General features: G+C 35.0%; 1 protein-coding gene across 1 annotated transcript; it reads right to left on the bottom strand.

Moving 5' to 3' along the window:
• Nucleotides 1–11,111: 11,111 nt before the first annotated feature.
• Nucleotides 11,112–19,130, bottom strand: LOC113737139 (uncharacterized). Its single transcript, XM_072083837.1, has 5 exons — nucleotides 19,055–19,130; nucleotides 13,983–14,083; nucleotides 12,589–12,653; nucleotides 12,067–12,217; nucleotides 11,112–11,474 (listed from the first exon to the last, which is right to left on the bottom strand). The coding sequence occupies exons 1-5, from the start codon at nucleotides 19,128–19,130 to the stop codon at nucleotides 11,328–11,330; spliced, it is 540 nt and encodes a 179-aa protein (XP_071939938.1). The 3' UTR covers nucleotides 11,112–11,327.
• Nucleotides 19,131–19,415: the final 285 nt, after the last annotated feature.

Consider the following 19,415-nt stretch of genomic DNA (forward strand, 5'->3'; position numbering starts at 1 on the left):
TGTGACTCGACAAGACTTCTCTGAAAATATTAATATTCTGCATTTAATGTTTATTGGAGATTTGAAAGAGAGCAAAGAAACAAAGAGAGAAGAATTCTTCCAAATGAAATGTCTCTTATATGATCGTAAAGATATTAATAAACATTTCAAGAAAATGACTAAATTATTTTTTGCTCTTGGTGCAGATATTCATTTTAAACAAGTTTTTGTGAGTTCACTCCCGAAATCTCTTGCTGATGGAACTAAAATGTATATCCATAACACGTATGGATCCAACTTGAATTTGTTTACAGGACAAATAAAGCAAGCAGTTCTTTTATCCTTGGATGATCTTTGCAACAAGAGGAAAGTTATTCGAGAATATCTCAAAGAAGATGTTTGCTTAGATCAAACTTGTAAAAAGCCTGAATTGATTACAAAAGGGAAGTGTCAAACATGTATTCCTTACAAAAGAAGAAAGAAGTTCAAAAGTTTTCATAAGAATTATCCAAAAAAAAACCTTTTGAAAGAGATGGAAGTACTTCAAGAGGAAAGAGAAAAAATTCAGAGGAAGGAAAGGCAGTAAATGTTTTATTTGTGAAAAACTAGGACATTTTACAAAAAATTGTCCTCAAAATCAAAGGGGAGTAAAATTAATTTCAGAAATTTAGGATGAATTCCATTGTCAATTCTCTGATTTAGAATCTGAATTTTCTGAACAAGAAGATGTTACTGATCATACTCTCTTGGCCTTGCAAATTCCAAGCAAAATATTCACCATAGAGCCTCCAAACAACAAAGGAACTTATCCTCAGACGCTTGTTCATATCTTCTTGGATAAGTATTCTAAGTCAATTCCAGTAATAGCTTTCTTTGATTCAGGTGCATCTTTGTCAATCATAAAAAAAGATACTTACCTGATGAATGTTGGGTTCATAAGACTCATGATTTCAGAACAGCTAATGGTGAGCTTTTCCAAACAAAGTTCATAACTAAAGATCCCATCACCATTAAACTTCTCCTAGATTGTCAAATAAAATCAAAGTTTTTGGAAGAAAATTTCACTGGAAAAGATCTTATTCGTGGATTTGATATTTATAGAACAAATCATTGAGTGTGTTTGGACAAGAGATTATTTGCCCAAATTTATTTGTTTACATCACCATTACAATTTTCAATACACCTTTTTATCATCCCAATTACATTTTTATTTCACATATATCACATCACAAAAAGTGCTACAGTAAAAATATCTCAAATAATTTACAATTCAAACACACTCAATATCTTGTTACACCTTATGGGATCAAGTCTAAAAAATTTTTCAAAAGTTTCATTGAGATCCCTAAGCTGTACAAAATCCAAGATGAGATATTCTCCATTGAAGAACAGCTCAAAGAATTTCAAGATCAAATTATCAAAGAGTCTTGTGCTTCAAATCATCAAGAGTTTTTATAGAAATGTGACCATCCATTGTGGGAAAACCCAGAATTTTATATCCAACTTCCTTTTAAAAGGAATGAAGATATAAACCCCACAAAAGCTAGTCATTCGGAAAGGAATCTTGAAGATTCCAAACTAGCTGAGCAAGAATGTAATGAACTCTTGAAATTTGGTCTCATCGAGACCTCTGATTCATAATGGGCATGTCAAGCTTTCTATGTCAACAAAAGATCTGAGCAGATAAGAGGAAAGATGAGACTGGTAATCAACTATCAGCCTCTCAACATTTTTCTTCTTGATGTCAAGTTTCCAGTTCCCGATAGATTTACTCTGTTTGCTCAAATTGCAAAAGCTAAATGGTTTTCAAAGTTTGATCTCAAATCTGAATTTTGGCAATTGGGAATGCATCCTGAAAATAGACACAAAATTGGATTTTGCATTCCAAACCATCACTTCTAATGGAAGATGATGCCTTTTGGCCTAAAGATAGCCCCATCACATTTTCAAAAGGCCATGATAAAAACCTTTTAGCCTATCTTGCACACTGCACTTGTGTATATTGATGACATTCTTCTTTTCAGTAACACTTCGGAAGAGCATATCCAATTGCTTAATGATTTTCATAAGATTGTTAAGAAATATGGTATCATGATTTCTAAAAAGAAAATGCTTTTGGCAAAACAAGAAATCCAATTTCTTGGCATGAAAATTTCTAAAGGACAGTGCACTCCCGAAGAACATGTTAGACAGTCAGTTGCAGATTTTTCACAAAAAGATTTGAGAAAAACACAAGTTCAACAATTTCTTGGAGTTGTAAATTATGTCCGAGAATTTCTTTCAAAAACCGCTAAGCATATTAGTCCTCTGGCTAAAATACTTAAAAGGAAACCACTCCCATGGGGTCCATCTCAGACCAAAGCAATCCAAAGTCTGAAAGAAGAATTACTTCATCTTCCAACCCTGTACATCCCATCTGATGGTAAAAAGATTTTACAAACTGATGCAAGTGATAAATACTGGGGAGCCATACTACTTGATGAAGACAAACAGGGACAAAGGTATTGTTGTGGATTTGCAAGTGGAAAATTCAAAGTTTCAAAGCCACACTACCATTCCACTTTCAAGGAAATTCTTGTAGTAAGAAATGGAATTAAAAAATTCTCTTTCTTTCTCATTTTTCATCCTTTCTTGGTTGAAATGGATATGGGATCATTTCCTAAAATGTTGCACTTTAAACAAAAACCATCCCTCATCCTCAACTACTCTGTTGGTCAGATTGATTTTCTCAATACTCATTTGATGTTAAATATATTAAAGGGAAAAAAATATTGTAGCTGATTTCTTTTCAAGAAAAGAACCAACCAAAGAAGTTTCCACCCGAAAAGAAATCTCAACCTGTTTCATGTTTACACCTGTTTGTTCAGAACCACCAAATATCCATGAAATACCTTACCTTTGGGACAAAGAAGATATAGAAAGAATTCGAAACCAATATGAACTAGAAGTTTTTAGTTCATATGGAGTATCAATTCTAAATCCCTTTGGAACAAATCCTGAATACTCCTTTTGTCAAATCTTCATAGCCAACCCTCATGATTTTCCAAAGCCATTGTATGGTATTTTTGGTATTTGTGCCATCAATATCATATTTTAATGAAATTTCAAAGTTCATTTTTCAATCAACCTTTAAATCCGAACCTTCAAGTCTTTCTGCAATGATTTAGGCCATTAACCTTTTGGTCTGGATTGTTCTCAACAAACCCTAATCATGTTATCTTTCATTTCCATCGACCCAATCATTTGCTCAACAACTAAATCCATTCTCTCTCAAGTGCAGTTATAGTAGTACAAATCTAACAAACTATTTACAAGAATACCCTTACTAATTTATTATGTACAAGAATACTTATATTTTCTTAACACTCATTCTCAAGTTGGAACATATATATCATAAGCGCCTAACTTGTTACAAATGTATTTCACTCAAAAACCCCCTAAACTCTTTTTAAACAAATCAACCAATTGGTCTACAGACAATACATGAGATATTTTGATGTGTGACGCCCCGAAAAGTATGAGTGTGAGAACCCGGAAATTTTCTAATTTTCTAGGGTTTATTTTTTTAATCGCCCGCCTTTTCTACATTTTCTTTATTAGAAAAATTTCCCAGACAAAGTTTATGAGTAAATATTGTTTTTAGATGATTTTTCTAGTATCGGTTAGTTTTTGAGAAATTAAGAGCGTATATCTGACGTGGGACCCGCTAGTGCGGAAAGTTCGGCAAAATTCGATCAATTAAGTTAAGTTTTGGATACCGGCTTTAATTTATCAGGTGTTAAGAGATAATTAGAGGATGCCTAGATGGACTATCATTGGAGAGACAAAAGGATAGAGTTGCATTAAAAAGGGTGACAAGTGTCACCTTCCTATTCAACCTTGACTTGACCATTATTTCTTACCTTTACTAATACTCAATTTTGACCCAAAAAGCACCTAAATTTCTGCAAACTTGGCCGACCCTTTCTCTCTCAAGAAAGAAAGAAAACTCTTCAAGTTTTAGCTCCAATCTTGCTCAAGTTGAACCATCCAACCATTTGATCTTGCAATTACTCCATAAAACCCCTTCACTTAGTGATTTTCAGGTGATTGGTGAAGTTGTTTGGAAAGTTAAGGTGACCAATAGCTCTCTCTCTCTTGTTCTTAAGGTAAGTTGTGAAGAACCACCCTCCTCCTTTAATTGATGCTTAAATCATGCTTAGTGGTAGTATAAGATGCAAATTTATGGATTAAATCTTGAGTTTTGGTTGAATTGGTGAAGTTTTATTATTTTTGGAGATTTTTCTGTTTTAATATAAGCATGATTGTGTGGCTATGTATAATGATTGGAAATGGTATATAAGGCATCTAGAAGGTGGAAAAAGTGATTAATTTCAACCAATTTCTGTTTTGGAAGAAAATTGAAAAATCTAGGGTTCTTGAAGCTACATTCTGTCCGAAATTTTAGGTCATAGATAGAGGCCGAATTGGCCTTAACTCAAAACATAAAAGTTGTATGGAATGACATTTTAGAGGTGCCTACAAAATTTCAGGTCAATCGGAGTAGTGTAGAATGAGATAAGTCAAAATTACTATTGCTATTCTGGTTTTACCCGAATGTAAGAATTGCGCCTATAATTAGTTGTTTTGGCTGGAATTTCTTCCGAATTTGTTGTTGATACCTTCTGATGAAATTTATTCATGTTTCTTAGCTTTCATCTGATTTTGGAATTTCTGGATTTGGACTTGGATAGCCTGATTTATGATGTTTCCGCTAGAACGCGTTCTGTGAATCTGTTTTTGTGATTCTGGTGTAGTTTCTTACATTTTTGACCTGGTTACACTCGAAAATGGGTTGGGTGACCTTCTGTAATATTGTAGCCTTATCTCTTAGTTTCGAAACAGTATAAATTTCATCCAAATCCGAGTCCCGTAGCTCCAGTTATGACCAAGACAAGATCGGTTGTCAGAACTGCCTTCAAGTTTGGACAGTTCTGACAGGAATGTTTGGACCCATTTTTCTCCATGCCCTGTATTGATTCAGCTTTTGATCTAAACATGAAAGTTATAGCCTTATGTCCTAGCTTTCCAACGCCTTTGGAATTTCTTGATTTGGATCTGTGAGCTGTGAGTTATGGTCCAGCAAAATAACCCTGTTTGTCACCCGAACACGTAAATTTCTGGTACTGTTTTCCATAATTTCGACCTGCTTCCATTCAGATCTAGATTAAGGTGTCTTCATGAGAATTGTAGCCCTTCCTCATAGCTTCGAAGCGGTGTCTCACCCACTTTGATCCGACATTCCCAGCCAAACTTTTGATCAAAACGATTTTTGGTGTCAAATCTGGCCGTTTCCATTGCCGTTTCCGCACGCGTGCATGTGCCGATTTTTCCGTTTTGTTTAATTTGCATCCTTTAGTAGTTGTTTGTGTGATGATATGGCTCAAACTTCTGCTACAGGCGAAGGCGGGCTAGACGGAGTCGGTGGGGCCCACTAGCTGGCGATTTGAATTCCTTTCCGTACTTTCTCTCGTTATACTTGCTCTTTAGGTGAGTGATCAGGATTTCTGTGTAACTCAATACAAAAATGAGTTTACTATGAATGGGCACTTAGGCGAGGGTGTACTTTATCACACTCGATCTAAACCCCATTAGTTGCTATTAATACCTGTGAAATATGATTTTTATGATTTGTTATAGAGCATTCATGGCTTGTGAATATTTGCAGAGCATTTATTGCTTGAACCAGAGCATTTATTGCTTGAACCAGAGCATTTATAGCTTGAGAGCATTTATTGCTTGAACCAGAGCATTTATTGCTTGAACCAGAGCATTTATTGCTTGAAAAATATTTTAGAGCATTTATTGCTCGTGACTTGGGCAAGAGAAGTGAGCTGTGTAGCTCAGGATCTTAAGGGTCAACCAGGGCAAGAGTTGGCTTGGGAGCCACCCGTATCCTTACTATGTAGTGTTACTTTTCTGCTTTTGCTTTGCTCTTACCGGTCAAATGTTGACATGTAAAAATTACATTTTTACCCCTGATTACTCACTAAGCATATAGCTTACCCCATTCTATTTGTTTTCCTTAGCAGGGGGCCGACACGGGGATCGGTCGGGAAGGTGTTTAGATAAGTTGAACTTGTACTTGTTATAAGTGGACTAGTAAGTTGTATATATTTGTCATGGTGGTTAGAGTTATCAGCTTTTCTAGGGTACTTCTGGTACTCGTGGTTTGTATAACTTGATATACTCGTTTATGTAATTATTAAAGAATTTGATGTAATTTTTGAGATTTATATTGTAAATTATTTGAGGATCGTAGTGAGTGAGTGAGTCCCGGCGAGAGCTGGGCAGGCGACCCACCGAACCCTGGGGTACGCCCTAGGGGGGAGGTGGAGCCGTCACATGATGACACCATCAAGCAATTTCTCTCGAATGAAATGACAATCAACTTCAATATATTTTGTCCTTTCATGAAACACTGGATTAGACGCAATATGAACAGCCGCCTGATTATCACACACTAAATTCATAGGCTGTTTATACTCAAACCCAATTTCAAGTAACATGCTCTTCAACCAAATCAACTCACACACAATATGAGCTATAACACGGTATTCAAATTCTACACTTGATTTGGAGACAACTTTTTGCTTCTTACCCTTCCACGACACTAAATTACCACCAACAAACACACAATATCGTATCATCGATTTTTGATCTGAGGTAGACCCACTCCAATCTGCATCACTATATCCTTCAATATCAGTGTGTCAATGATTTTGATACAGCAATCTTTTTTCAGGTGCACTCTTAAACTATCTAAGAATTCATATAACAACATCCCAATGACTGGTACAAGGGGTCTCAAAAAATTGACTCACGACTCTCACTGCAAACGAAATATCGGGTCTCGTTACAGTGAGATAATTTAATTTACCTACAAGTTTTCGATATTGCCTAGGATCATCTAGTAATGCACCTTGATCCCCTACTAATTTCATATTAGGATCCATAGGAGTATTCACAGGTCGGCAACCTAACATCCTAATTTTACTAAGCATATCGAGTACATATTTCCTTTGACATAAATAAATCTCACATTTAGACCGATCTATCTTTGTGACGCCCCAAAAGAATGAGTGTGAGAACCCGGAAATTTTTTAATTTTCTAGGGTTTATTTTATTTAATCGCCCGCCTTTTCTACATTTTCTTTATTAGAAAAATTCACCAGATAAAGTTTACGAGCAAATATAGTTTTAAGATGATTTTTCTAGTATCGGGTAGTTTTTGAGAAATAAGGAGTGTATACTGGAGGTGGGACCCACTAGTGCGGTAAATGCGATATATTTTTGACAACTTTTTGGAGTTTTGTATTAAGTGATATTATTATACAAGGTGCTAAGAGATAATTAGAAGTTACCTATATGGATTAGTAGTGGAGAGACAAAAGGATAAGTGTTAAACTTACAAGGTGCCACGTGTCACTTTTTCATTCGAGCTTGGACTTTGACCATTATTTCTTACCTTTACTAAAACCTCAATTTGACCCAAAAATCACCTTCATTTCACCTCTCTTGGCTGACTCTCTCTTGAGAGAAAAGAAAAGAAAGTTTCAACCTTTCATCTTCCATTCTTGTACAAATCTTGAAATCCAACCGATTACACCTTGAATTAGTCCACAAAAGTGACTTGCTAAGGGAGTTTGAAGGTCTTGGTGGAGTTGTTTTGGAAGAAAAACCACTAAGCTACTACTTTTCTTGTGGTTTTAAGGTATTTTGCCTAGAACATCCTCCTTACTTCAATTAATTGCTTATTAGTGGTTTTAGATGTTGTTTTGTGGAAGATTAGCACTTGAATGCATGAATTCCAGGTTAGGGTTTTGAATGACCCTGTTCTGTCCGATTTTTTTTGAGCAAGCTAGAGGCCGAATTAGCCTTAGGTTAAAACATGAAAGTTGTAGAGAATGATGTTTTATAGTTTCCTGTACAATTTCAGGCCAATCTAAGCTCAGTAGCTTGTGAAAGGTCGGAAATACCCAGACTGGTCTAGGTAGGAGTTCAATGAACAGGGTTGTCTTTTCACCCAATCTGACTGTGACTTTTCACTCTGATCCTTACCGAATTAGATTTTGCCCAAAACATAAAAGTTGTACCCAATGGTATAAACTAGTTGCCTACAAAATTTCAGCTTGATTCTACCACTGTAGCATGTGAAATGACCGAAATACCCTTGACTGTCCATGAAACCTGTTTCGCGCCCAGATTTCTGTTTTCGTGTAGTTTTCCATTTTTTATCATGAAAATGCATGATTTGGCCTTGGAGGTCTTCATAAGAAATGTAGGGTTGTGTTTTGGCTTCGAAACACCATAAGATACACTTCAATCGGACTTCGGTAGCCTGAGTTATTGCTGTTTAACAATTGTGCGGTTAGCCAACCTGTTTGTGAGATTCTGGTTTCGTATATTTCAATTTTGACCTAACTACACTATGAACTGGACTGAGTGGTCTTCATCAAAGTTGTAGGCCTTTGACTTAGCTTCGAAACGGTATAAGTTGTACCTCAATCCAATAAGTGTAGCCTCGGATGTGTCCTTTCCGCAAAAACCCGTCAAATCTGTCTTTTGTTAAACGTCATTTCCGCATATGTCCTAGCTTGGTTTGGTAATCATATAACTTGGAGCCTATAGAATGGCTATTGAAATGAGATGGTTCTGTATATGACTTTGAGTTTGTGATTTAGAGCTTAGATTCGGACAAGATAATGATATATGATGGATGGTTCCTGAGTCGTGGAGGTGAATGACCTTAAACTGTTTCTAAAGTTACTTTTGAACCGTTTCTTGCATTATTTACTCGACTGCATATCATGCGTGCTTGCATGTGAGTTCATGACATGATTTGGCTTCACTGAGTTCTTGGGAAGTCTTGTGCTAAACACCAACGTCTCCACCTCTGTTTACTGTTCATCTGGAGCAAATGGCTCCCTCTTACTGTTTCACTGTTACTGGATCTATTTGAGCGTTGGGTGTTTAAGTGCAACGATTTCACTGGCTCACGAGAGCAATAAACGTACATTTGATCTCTGAATCATGACATCATCGAAATACGTTATTGTGAAATATATCTGCTTACTGATTTTACTGGTTACTCACTGAGTTTCTAGCTCACCCCAAAACTATTTTATTCCCCTCCACATGGCTCGTGGTGAAAGAAGGGCTTGTAGTACTTATTCCTGTAATCGGATGAATTATCTTATGTGTACTTTAAATTTTGAAATTCCTCCTGTATCATAGTTGGTATTAAGGATCAGAGTGGCGCAGCGGAAGCGTGGACGCTTCGCTTTTGATATGTAATTATTGGAGACTTGGATGTATATTTGAGATTTATTTTGTAATTCATTTGAGGACTGTAGTGAACGACTGAGTCCCGGCGAGAGCTGGGCAGGCGGTCCGCCGAACCCTTTGGTTCGCCTTAAGGGGAGGTGGGGTCGTCACAATCTTAATATCCAGAAAATATTGTAAATGATCTAAATCCTTTATTTGAAAGTTTGCCTGCAGATTGGATTTAAGTTTCCAGATCCCCACAACATTATCACCTGTAATCACAATATCATCCACATAAACAACTAATAAAATCTTACCAACATTAAAATGCCGATAAAATACAAAGCGATCTACTCCACATCTTGTCAGACCGAACTCCATGATAACACTACTAAACCGACCAACCCAAGCCCTAAAAGACTGTTTCAATCCATATAAGGATTTTTTCAGACGACAAACCAACCGCGAATTTTCCTTCTGAACAACAAAGCCAGGAGGTTGTTTCATATATACCTCTTCTTCTAAATCTCCATGTAGAAACGCATTTTTCACATCCAACTGATGCAATGACCAATTATAGGTTGTTGCCAAAGAGATAAAAAGACGAATAGAGGTAATCTTTGCGACATGAGAAAATATTTCTAAGTAGTCTATTCCATACACCTAAGTAAATCCTTTAGCTGCCAGACGAGCCTTCAATCTATCAATAGAACCATTAAGCTGAACTTTAATAGTATACACCCATTTACCAACAGGCTTAGGGACAAGATCCCAAGTACCATTTTGCTCCAAAGCAGACATCTCTTCTTGCATAGCTAATCTCCAACCAGGCTGATTGAGAACATGGGTAATATACTTAGGAATGGAGATAGAATCAAGTGAATCAACAAAATAAGAATATGACAGAGAGAGACAAGAATAAGAAACAAAATTAGAAATAGGATGAGAATTAAATACCTCTTACCTATGCGTAAAGCAATAGGAAGATCTAACTCATAAGAGGGCGTCATACCTGGATTTGAAGATTGAGAGTTAATTGATGAAGTGCATGACATATCAGAAGCTTTCTCAACTATGGAACGACAAAAGTAAACTTGAAAATTAGGACGAGATAATCGAGTTGCGGAATCTGGTGGACTAGATAACTCAGGTAATAAAGAGAAAGGGACTGGTAAAATAAGAGAGGGAAAAGAGAGACACTGGTCTAACTCACAAGGCATACCTTGTTTCATAAAATAAAGGGTGGATTCAAAGAAAGTAACATCAACACAAGTAAAAAATCGATTTAAAACTTGACTGTAATATGTATACCCTTTTTGCGCTCGTGCGTATCCTAAAAAAATACATTTAATAGTACGAGGATCTAATTTATCCATCTCAGAAATAAGTTGATGAACAAAACACACACATCCAAAAATACGAGAAGATAATTTAAACACAGGTTCATGAGGAAAAAAATGAAGTGAGGTAATTGACCTCCAAAAATATTAGATGACATGCGATTAATTAAATAAGATGCAGTTAGAACTGCATCATTCCAAAATTGTTTGGGCACATTCATGTGCAACAAAAGTGTTCGAGCAATTTCGATTAAATGTCTAATTTTTCTTTCCGCAGCTCCATTCTGTTGTGAAGTGTGGGAATAAGAGGACTGATGAATAATACCGGACTTAGTCATAAAAGTATCAAAAGGAGTGAAAAAATATTCTTTCACATTATCACTGCGAAGTATACTATAGGCACACCAAATTTATTCTTTATTTCTGTAACAAATGCAGAAAAAATGGAATATAATTCTAAACGATCTTTCATTAAATAAAACCATATAACTCTGAAAAAATCATCAATAAAGATTACAAAATATTTAAAACTTAACTTTGAAGTGATTCGGCTAGAACCCCAAACATCAGAATGAACTAACAAAAAGGGTTCAAAAACCCATTTATTGACTCTAGGGGCAAAAGAAACACAATGATGCTTCCTTAACTGACAGGACTCACATTCTAATAAAGACAACTGACTCAAAGTATGAACCAACTTTTTCAAAATTTGTAGAAATGGATGACCCAACGACAGTGAATTTCAAGAGAAAAAACAGTAGTAGGACATGCAATCGAACCATTGGGGTTGAGAAAATAAAGACCATTATACTCATGCCCTCCACCAATCGTTCTCTTTGTCTTCAAATCCTGAATGACAACGAAATCAAGAGAAAAAATAACTGAACACTATAAAAATTTAGTAAGATTACTAACAGACATTAGATTAAAAGACAAACTGGGTACGTAAAGAACAGAAGACAACGGAAAAGATGGATTAATTTCTACAGTACCTAGTTCTTTAATTTTAGTGTTAGATCCATCGGCTAAAGTACAAGAAGCAAGTATACTAATGCCATTTCTAATGTGGTTTCTTGAGGGCAAGGGTTCAACGCTAACCAAACATACAGGTCCACCTCATATAAGAGTTCAGACTCAGTGATAACAGATGTAAAGTCCTTTTCCACATCATCACGGGACCTATACCCAGCACAAGATGTGTCAACTGGGAAGACTAAAATGTAATCAGAGTCAGCAACAACATGATTTTCATAAGCCATATCAGAAATCATGTAGCAGGTCTATAGCAACTTAATCATCATTCTAGGGGCTAAAAAATTATTTATAGTACCAGTCCTGTTTCACTTTCTTGCAAAATCTCTCTTGGGACTAAAACTCAGACAAAGGTTATGGTCCCCTTGTGGAAATTTTTGCAATAGATAACTCAAATAGTAAAACTTACCTGATTCTTGCAATAGTCCTGACATGGCCAGTGCCCATGTATGCATTCTGTGCTGGTCATGACATTCAAGCACCCCTCTCCGCACGCACTTTCAGGGTTATCATATTTATAGACACAAATGGCCACATCATCATCCTTCAGCTTCTTTGGTCTGAGAGCAGAAAGCAGTACTTTAATATGTGATTTCAAAGGCAAATAATTACAAGCAGGAATAAACGTCCAGCTAAAATCCAAAGCTACTTCATTACATTTATCCATCCTTAACACAAGTGGTGCGTGCTTGCAATGTTACATTAATTTGCAAACTAAGATTGGTAAAATGAAATTTTGATGAGTTTTCTTTGCGTCCCTAATTTTGCCCATTAAAGATGTCCAGAAGCAAAGTGTCAGTAATCTAAGTAAAAACCATACAAGCAATCACATACCATAAGAAGGAGAAGAGTAGACAAGCTCTAAATTTACCACTCGGTTCAACAGAGTAAATATCACTCAGCAAGGAGCACAAACAATGTGAAATCTTACTTTCGGCCAACAAAATCATTATGGTAAATATGGGTGAAGGATGATGGTCCCTTTGGAAGTTCAACCTACAAAACAACATTCACTTATTAAACATTTAAACATGACAAGTTATAAACCATATACAATCACCAGAAAGTTCTAGGACGTAAATCAGTGGCTTACTCATGACATAACATTTTCTTCAAGGCATGAGCTAAACAAAAAGACCTTAAAATGCAACTGAAAACAATTTAAGTCTAAAAACACTTAATGAGACAAAAGTAATAGATGCATTTTTCTAGTAACTTGCTTAAAAGGTGTAGATTAGGTTCCAAAAGGGCACAAGGCAGCAACAAAGCAAGAGTTAAAACATGGCTTCCATCAACCAATCTGTCTGACAAAACTTTCACACAAAAGCGGAATTTTAGAAATTAAAAAAAAAAATAGCAGAATTTTGTGTTGACCTTCAGTGCAGTAATTTCAACTGCCAATATATGCTGCAAATCTATGACATCTTTAACATAAGCAACAAAGGCTCAAAACCAGATTGGAACTAGAAACAATTTTAAACTCCAATATATCTTTAATGACCTAAACTCTCTATCAGTAATCTTCCCACCTCATAGCAGTTGAAGTGGGAATTTCATAACACCACAACAAGATTTGAAGCAAAATGTCGAACAGAATTGTGGAATTGAAGAGAAAAACTCAAACTCAATTTCACATAAAAATGTCCACCAAAGAAAAACCAGTATATAAAGTAAAAAAGTACAATTTTCCTACATACCACAAAAAATAAGAGAATTTCTTAATTTGTTTAAAAGGAAAACCTTGCATACCCAGCAGAACTATGAAACAAATATTAAATAAACCATATTATTACATTGGAAGAAAGGTCAAGACAAAACAAAATTAGTAGTTCTACCTTTTTCAAGAAAGAAATATTTATATTCTAGATGGTCCATACATTCACCTACTATTCTTTCTAAGCCAAAACTAAGAGGCTATCACACAATTAGTCAGCAAAATTTCGGAATCTTGATTATCTTTTGACAAGTTCAATTAATATCCCAAAATCTTGAACGAATCCCAACTCCTAATTCCAAGATTGACTATTTCTAAGAATTCAATTTTTGTAACTGTTAAAATTAGTTGTCCTCAGAGTTGTACAAAGAACACCAGATATGAAAATTAAAGCAGTTCCTTCTGCATCACATAGACAGATACCGCTTAAGTCCAAGGGTCAACGGAGGGCATGGTTAATTGAGAAAAATTGTTTCAATTCCTAATGAATCTAATATACAATAAGCAAACTAAAGTATATCACACGCCATATCCTCAAAAATCAGGAAAAAAAAAACTATTCTAAAATCAAACGCAGAAAGACAGTTGCAAGAATTACAAATAGGTGAGACCTTCTTACGATGCCTCCTAGATCGAGTTGAAATGTTGGAAGGAGGAGCTCTGTAAATTTCCCTAGAAAGTTCCTTCAGATTTTGTTTCTCCGTTGAGAAAGCTAAAAGTACACTAATCTCTCATAAATTAAGAAGCATTATTAGGAAGATAGGAAAAATATGAAGTTTGCGGGTCAAGCTGAGAAAATGTAGCAGGTGGCAGAATCGCACTATCAGGAATAAAAGGGCAAACATATCTATGCAGTAGTGTGAGTGGAGACCTATAGGATATATATATATCATACAGTCTGAATACTTGCGTTCGTATAAGCGTTTTCTTAGATATTGAATTAATACATAGAATGAAACACAAACGAACGATATGGACACTTTCAAATCAAAGATACTGGCACCCCTCTGTTTGACGTAATTCTTGAGATATTAATTATTTGAGCCACAAGGCGCATCTAGGGACCAAGGTCCCTGCATCTTAGGCTTAAGGCACGACACTTGCTTTTTCACATTAGATGTGCATAACTAATAAATGAACCCAAAAAAAAAAACAGCATATGCAATATTCAATCATTCACAATAAGAGCACAGAAAATAAAGCATCAATAACCAACCTCAAAAAACTAAGCACGTTTATATAAGAGTCATAAACATATTAACACACCATCATAGTCACAATAAAGAATGTACATCAACCCGAAACAACATGATGAAAAGTAGATAATATTAAGAAACCACTAAAGATTTTGAATAATCATCTCAATGAGCCAACTCTAAAATTAAAGACTCAACAAAAAAGGAGAAAAATGAAAAACTGCGTTCCTAAGAGCTTCTTTCTCCCAAGCCAAAAAGATGTGAGCTTTCTTACAATTTCCTATATCAGAAAGTATGTGCAAAAATTGCCCCTTGCTGTGCCTCCGTGACACACCTTTAATAATTAGGGTTTTTATCGGTTTATTCCCTTAAACTATACCCCAACTATCATTTTAGTTCCTAACGTTAATTTTTAGTCACTTAAGTTCTTGGACTAACGGTCAAATGAGAAGGCATTTTATAATTCACGTAAAAAGACATGTTTAGATCCAACTTAATTATAAATGGACAAATATACCCATAAATTGCCCTGCTAATATGTGAGAATTGCTTCAATTTGGAAAAATTCGCATGTTCTTATAATTTGGAAAATTATGAAAAGAAAAGGAACACTAGGGAAAATTTTTTTACTAACATATCACTTGAGAAAAAATAGACCTTATAATGGAATAACTATAAAATTTTCCTTCTAAGATTGTCTTTGCTCGATGATGTGCAAACAGGTTATAAAATTTCACACTTCGATATCATCATATTTGCAATGTTTTGACAAGGTATTGCGCAAAATAAAAAATTTTGTAAACAATTTAAGAAAATAGAGGAGAGAAAAGCTTTCTAATCTTTGTTTTATACTTAAAGTACAAGGAGAGGGTATTTTTGTTATAAAATTTTTCACTAAACTTTAGTTAGTTAGCAGGGCAATTTATGGGTATATTTGTCCATTTATAATTAAGTTGGATCTAAACATATCTTTTTAAGTAAATTATAAAATAGGGGTTTTATCAGTTTACCTCCTTAAACTATACCCCAACTATCAGTTTAGTCCCTAACGTTAACTTTTAGTCACTTAAGTCCTTGGACTAACGGTCAACACCATTAGTCCAACGACTTAAGTGACTAAAAGTTAACGTTAGGGACTAAACTGATAGTTGGGGTATAGTTTAAGGAGGTAAACTGATAAAAACCCTAATAACTATGATAGATAAGCCAAGGTTAAATTCAGAAACCACTTCAGATACTTAAGACAACACAACTAATGTGTACTCGGATGCAAGCTAACCTTGAGACCAAACAGTTAGTAAATAAAACAGAAAAAATAACACTTTAACTAAGAGAATATCCACAAGCCTAACTGTAATGACATGCAGAATTGCTCTTACATTAGTTTGAAGAAACATAAAGTGAATGGCATGCAAAATAAAAATAAAAATGTCACTATTTAAAGGCTTGTAGACAAGGAAGTGGTCTAATTTGTTTCAAAAGCAACAGGTGTTAAAATCAGGACTAGCCAGGGCCACGACATGGTCCATAGCAGTGTCTAGGTTCTCAAAAACAAAAAAGTTGTAATGAATTTCAGTTATTTTGCTGCGTGTGGAAAAGGACGAAAACTCAATATCCAAATTCATTCGACATTTGCACCAGTGAGTGAAAAATGATTGTTGGAAAAAGAAAAGTTTAAAGACTGCTGATGATTGTGCTTTCTAAAAGGCCCTAAAGAAAAATTGACAAAGATGCGCAGACTATTTACTATCTATGGTCAACATCGTCCCATGAAGAAATAAAACATTGATGATATTCAGCATCCACATTGCTTCTTTCCTTATTGCAATGTAGATACCTCACTAATCAATATCTCAGTAATTAATTTAAGGATCGGAAAAGAATCTAAAATGGCTTCAAACCTATTAATGTTAATGGATATCAAATTTCACAAAATTTGAGGACTAAATCACATTTCAAGAATCTTATCCCATATTTTCATCTTCAAAAAAAAAAAAGAAAGAGAAACCATGAAACTCAACCTCAAACCAGCCATCTACCTGATGGCAGTTTGTTATTCATATTAGATCATCTGTTTCTAATTCAAAATACCCCGCATGGCATTTGATTCACTACATCTTGGCCATATCTGCTTTTCAACCGAGAAACAATTCTTAATAACACAAGTAATTCATTAACTTCTTTTCCAACAGGCATCGTCTAAACTTGACTAAAATGTTTATCTAAGAAGGGAAATCAAAAGAAACACATGAAGGCATGTGGACAAATATTATTCTCTCGGAAGAAGAAAGTATACTTTTCAATTCCACTACATTAATAGCAGCAGCAAGCAGAAGAAATATCCAACTGGGATGGCATGATTGATAAGTAAATCACCATGTATCAGAAAACCCAAAGCAAATATCATAATTAGGATTCACATTTAGATATTCTATTATAGAATATCTAAAGCAACTAATTCCATGCTTGCCATTTGCAACTTACTAAATAATAGGAGTGTCGAAGAGGATAAAAGAAAGTTTAGGGACAACAAGATTTTCCAAAGAAGAATACTCTTCTTCATCTTCATCATACTTGTGGAAGTGCACAGCTCATCTTCTAAAACTTTCATGCTGAACAGTTAATCAGTTTCCTCAAAGTACAACCCAAAAACCCCCCGTATATGTAGAAGAAGTTCCTGAGAAGGTCAAAGAAAGAACTTCTTCTTTCAACGTGAGGAAAATTCCATTCCTTTTATAAGATGATTTTTTATTCACAAGAAAATGTTATCAACCATCTAAAACTGGAATAGCTTAAAATGACTAGCATGGAAGCAAGGCTCCAAAAGCATGACATAGACTAACTGCATTTACCTTCATTTAAACATGAAATTGAACAAGTTGTCCACCAGAAAATGCAAAACGTATTTAATTTGGTATGGGCAAGTACAAGGGCAACAAACTCAAGTTGTCAAAGTAACCATGATACCGAAAATTTCAAAACCAAAACTAACTGGCCTAACATTTGCAATCTAATTACAGAACACAATTCGTCATGTTCCCAAACCTCTGGACTTCATGTCAACTATTCATCTTGCCTCATCTAAATCTCTACTCACTCTCCTTGTTAAACCGATATAAATGTTACAGTTGACATTTACACATCCAAAAAAAAGTGTTACAATTAGCAGATTAATTTGATTGCTAACTTGAAAGTCTGCGAACTTGTCAGGATTTGAAGATGTCTATATACATAAGAAGAATCTCAACTAACTCATAACAAGCGGCTACTTATAACTAAAACATCCATCCATTCAATATTATAGCTAATTTTGATATTAATGGACAAGAAGATTTAATTTAGTTATAGTATTTTGCATTCCTCTTTCTGCTGATAGTTATGGAAACTCTTTTATAGTTAACCAAATATAACTTTAAAGAAATAAATGGATAACTAATCCAATTTTGAAGCAGAACATCAGATAACTCAAAGATGAAATAGGGAACCAGCCTGTATGCACAAATTTTGTTGCCTAAAATAAAAGACAAGAAAACTTGCACAAATTTATTGAATTAAATAATAAGTAGGTTACAATCTCTGAAAATTATTGAATCAAAGAAATTAATCCCCTGATTCTTCTCTTCGAATGGCTTCAATCGAAGGTCCCAAAAAGCTTATTCTCCGATTGAAGGAGTGGTTCCTACAATTTTGGCGTAGAAAACGATTGATTTGATGGTAGCGTCAAACACTTGGAACTCTTAAGTCTTCAACACCAATGGTAGGAGAATTTATTTGGCTTGATTTGGACTTGGATTTCAGAAAAAAAAAAACTCTTGGGAGAATTTGACAGAGTTTCTCCGAAAGTTAGGGATGTTTTTATCTCTTTTTGTCTTGAGGGAAGACCTCTATTTATAGCCAAAATATGTAGGCTAAATCTTCAAGAAAACCCTCAGAACCTTCCTGCATTTTGGATCACTTGTCCCTCAAGAAATCCATTTAACTTGGGCTTAAATAATGAACCAATCTAAATAGTTCCTTGTGAACTAATAAATTAATTAATTCACTTTACTTTGAGTGGGCATTACAAATTTAATTTGATTTAATAGCCCATTTAATATTGCCCCAATTTGCTAGTCCAAAACATAATGGACTTCTATAATTTAATTTAATTTAATCAAGGTCAATTTAATTTAAATAAATCTTGAATAAATAAATTTTATTTGTCTACAAATGCCCCCACTTCAAGACTTGGTGAAGCATTGCATGCAGTCGCTAGAAGCAAGACTTGAAGTATCAATCTTTTTACCGTTGACTTAAAGTCAAACCAAATTAAATACTTCAAGCGTTCGGCATATGATGATCCGTTTTTTTTGTTTAGCAGAGAATCATTCATATCAATTGAAGAATTGCATCTCAAATTCCAATTGGGTAGGCAATTGTCACGAGTCTCCACTTTGAATCTTCCAATTCTTAATTTAGTAGTCTTTGGAAATGCCGCCCCGCAATACCAGACCATAGCTTTAACCAGTCAAAATTAGAAACTCCCATCTCGTTATGCGATGCGGGCTTCTGCGTGAAAACCATATGCCGAAATTTGGAGTTTGCTCTTAGGTCGCTGACTACCAAATCTTGTTTTTGGCACTTGGCAAAATGGAATTTGCAGAGTTTCAACACTTCCTAAATCGAAAATGTACTTCCAAAACAAATGTTGGCAACCTCTGAATGCTGAATTTCAAGAGCTTCCTAAACTGACTTCCAGCTTTTGAAGTTAATCTTAGGAACCAAATTCATGTGATTCCAAAAAGTTAAATGGTAATCACTGAATTTAGTAGCTGCCCAAAATTTAAAACTTCTTAAAATGATTCCTCC

Source organism: Coffea arabica, chromosome 3e (genome assembly GCF_036785885.1).
Source record: "Coffea arabica cultivar ET-39 chromosome 3e, Coffea Arabica ET-39 HiFi, whole genome shotgun sequence".
In the NCBI taxonomy this organism is placed as follows: domain Eukaryota; kingdom Viridiplantae; phylum Streptophyta; class Magnoliopsida; order Gentianales; family Rubiaceae; genus Coffea; species Coffea arabica.

Coding starts and splice junctions, on each gene's coding strand:
- LOC113737139 (XM_072083837.1), bottom strand. CDS start 19,130: ATGGTTTTCACGCAGAAGCCCGCATCGCATAACGAGATGGGAGTTTCT. Junction 14,084..19,054: donor CTGGTTAAAGCTATGGTCTG/GTATTGCGGGGC, acceptor GTGTACTTTTAG/CTTTCTCAACGGAGAAACAA. Junction 11,475..12,066: donor AGGACTATTGCAAGAATCAG/GTAAGTTTTACT, acceptor GTTGTCATTCAG/GATTTGAAGACAAAGAGAAC.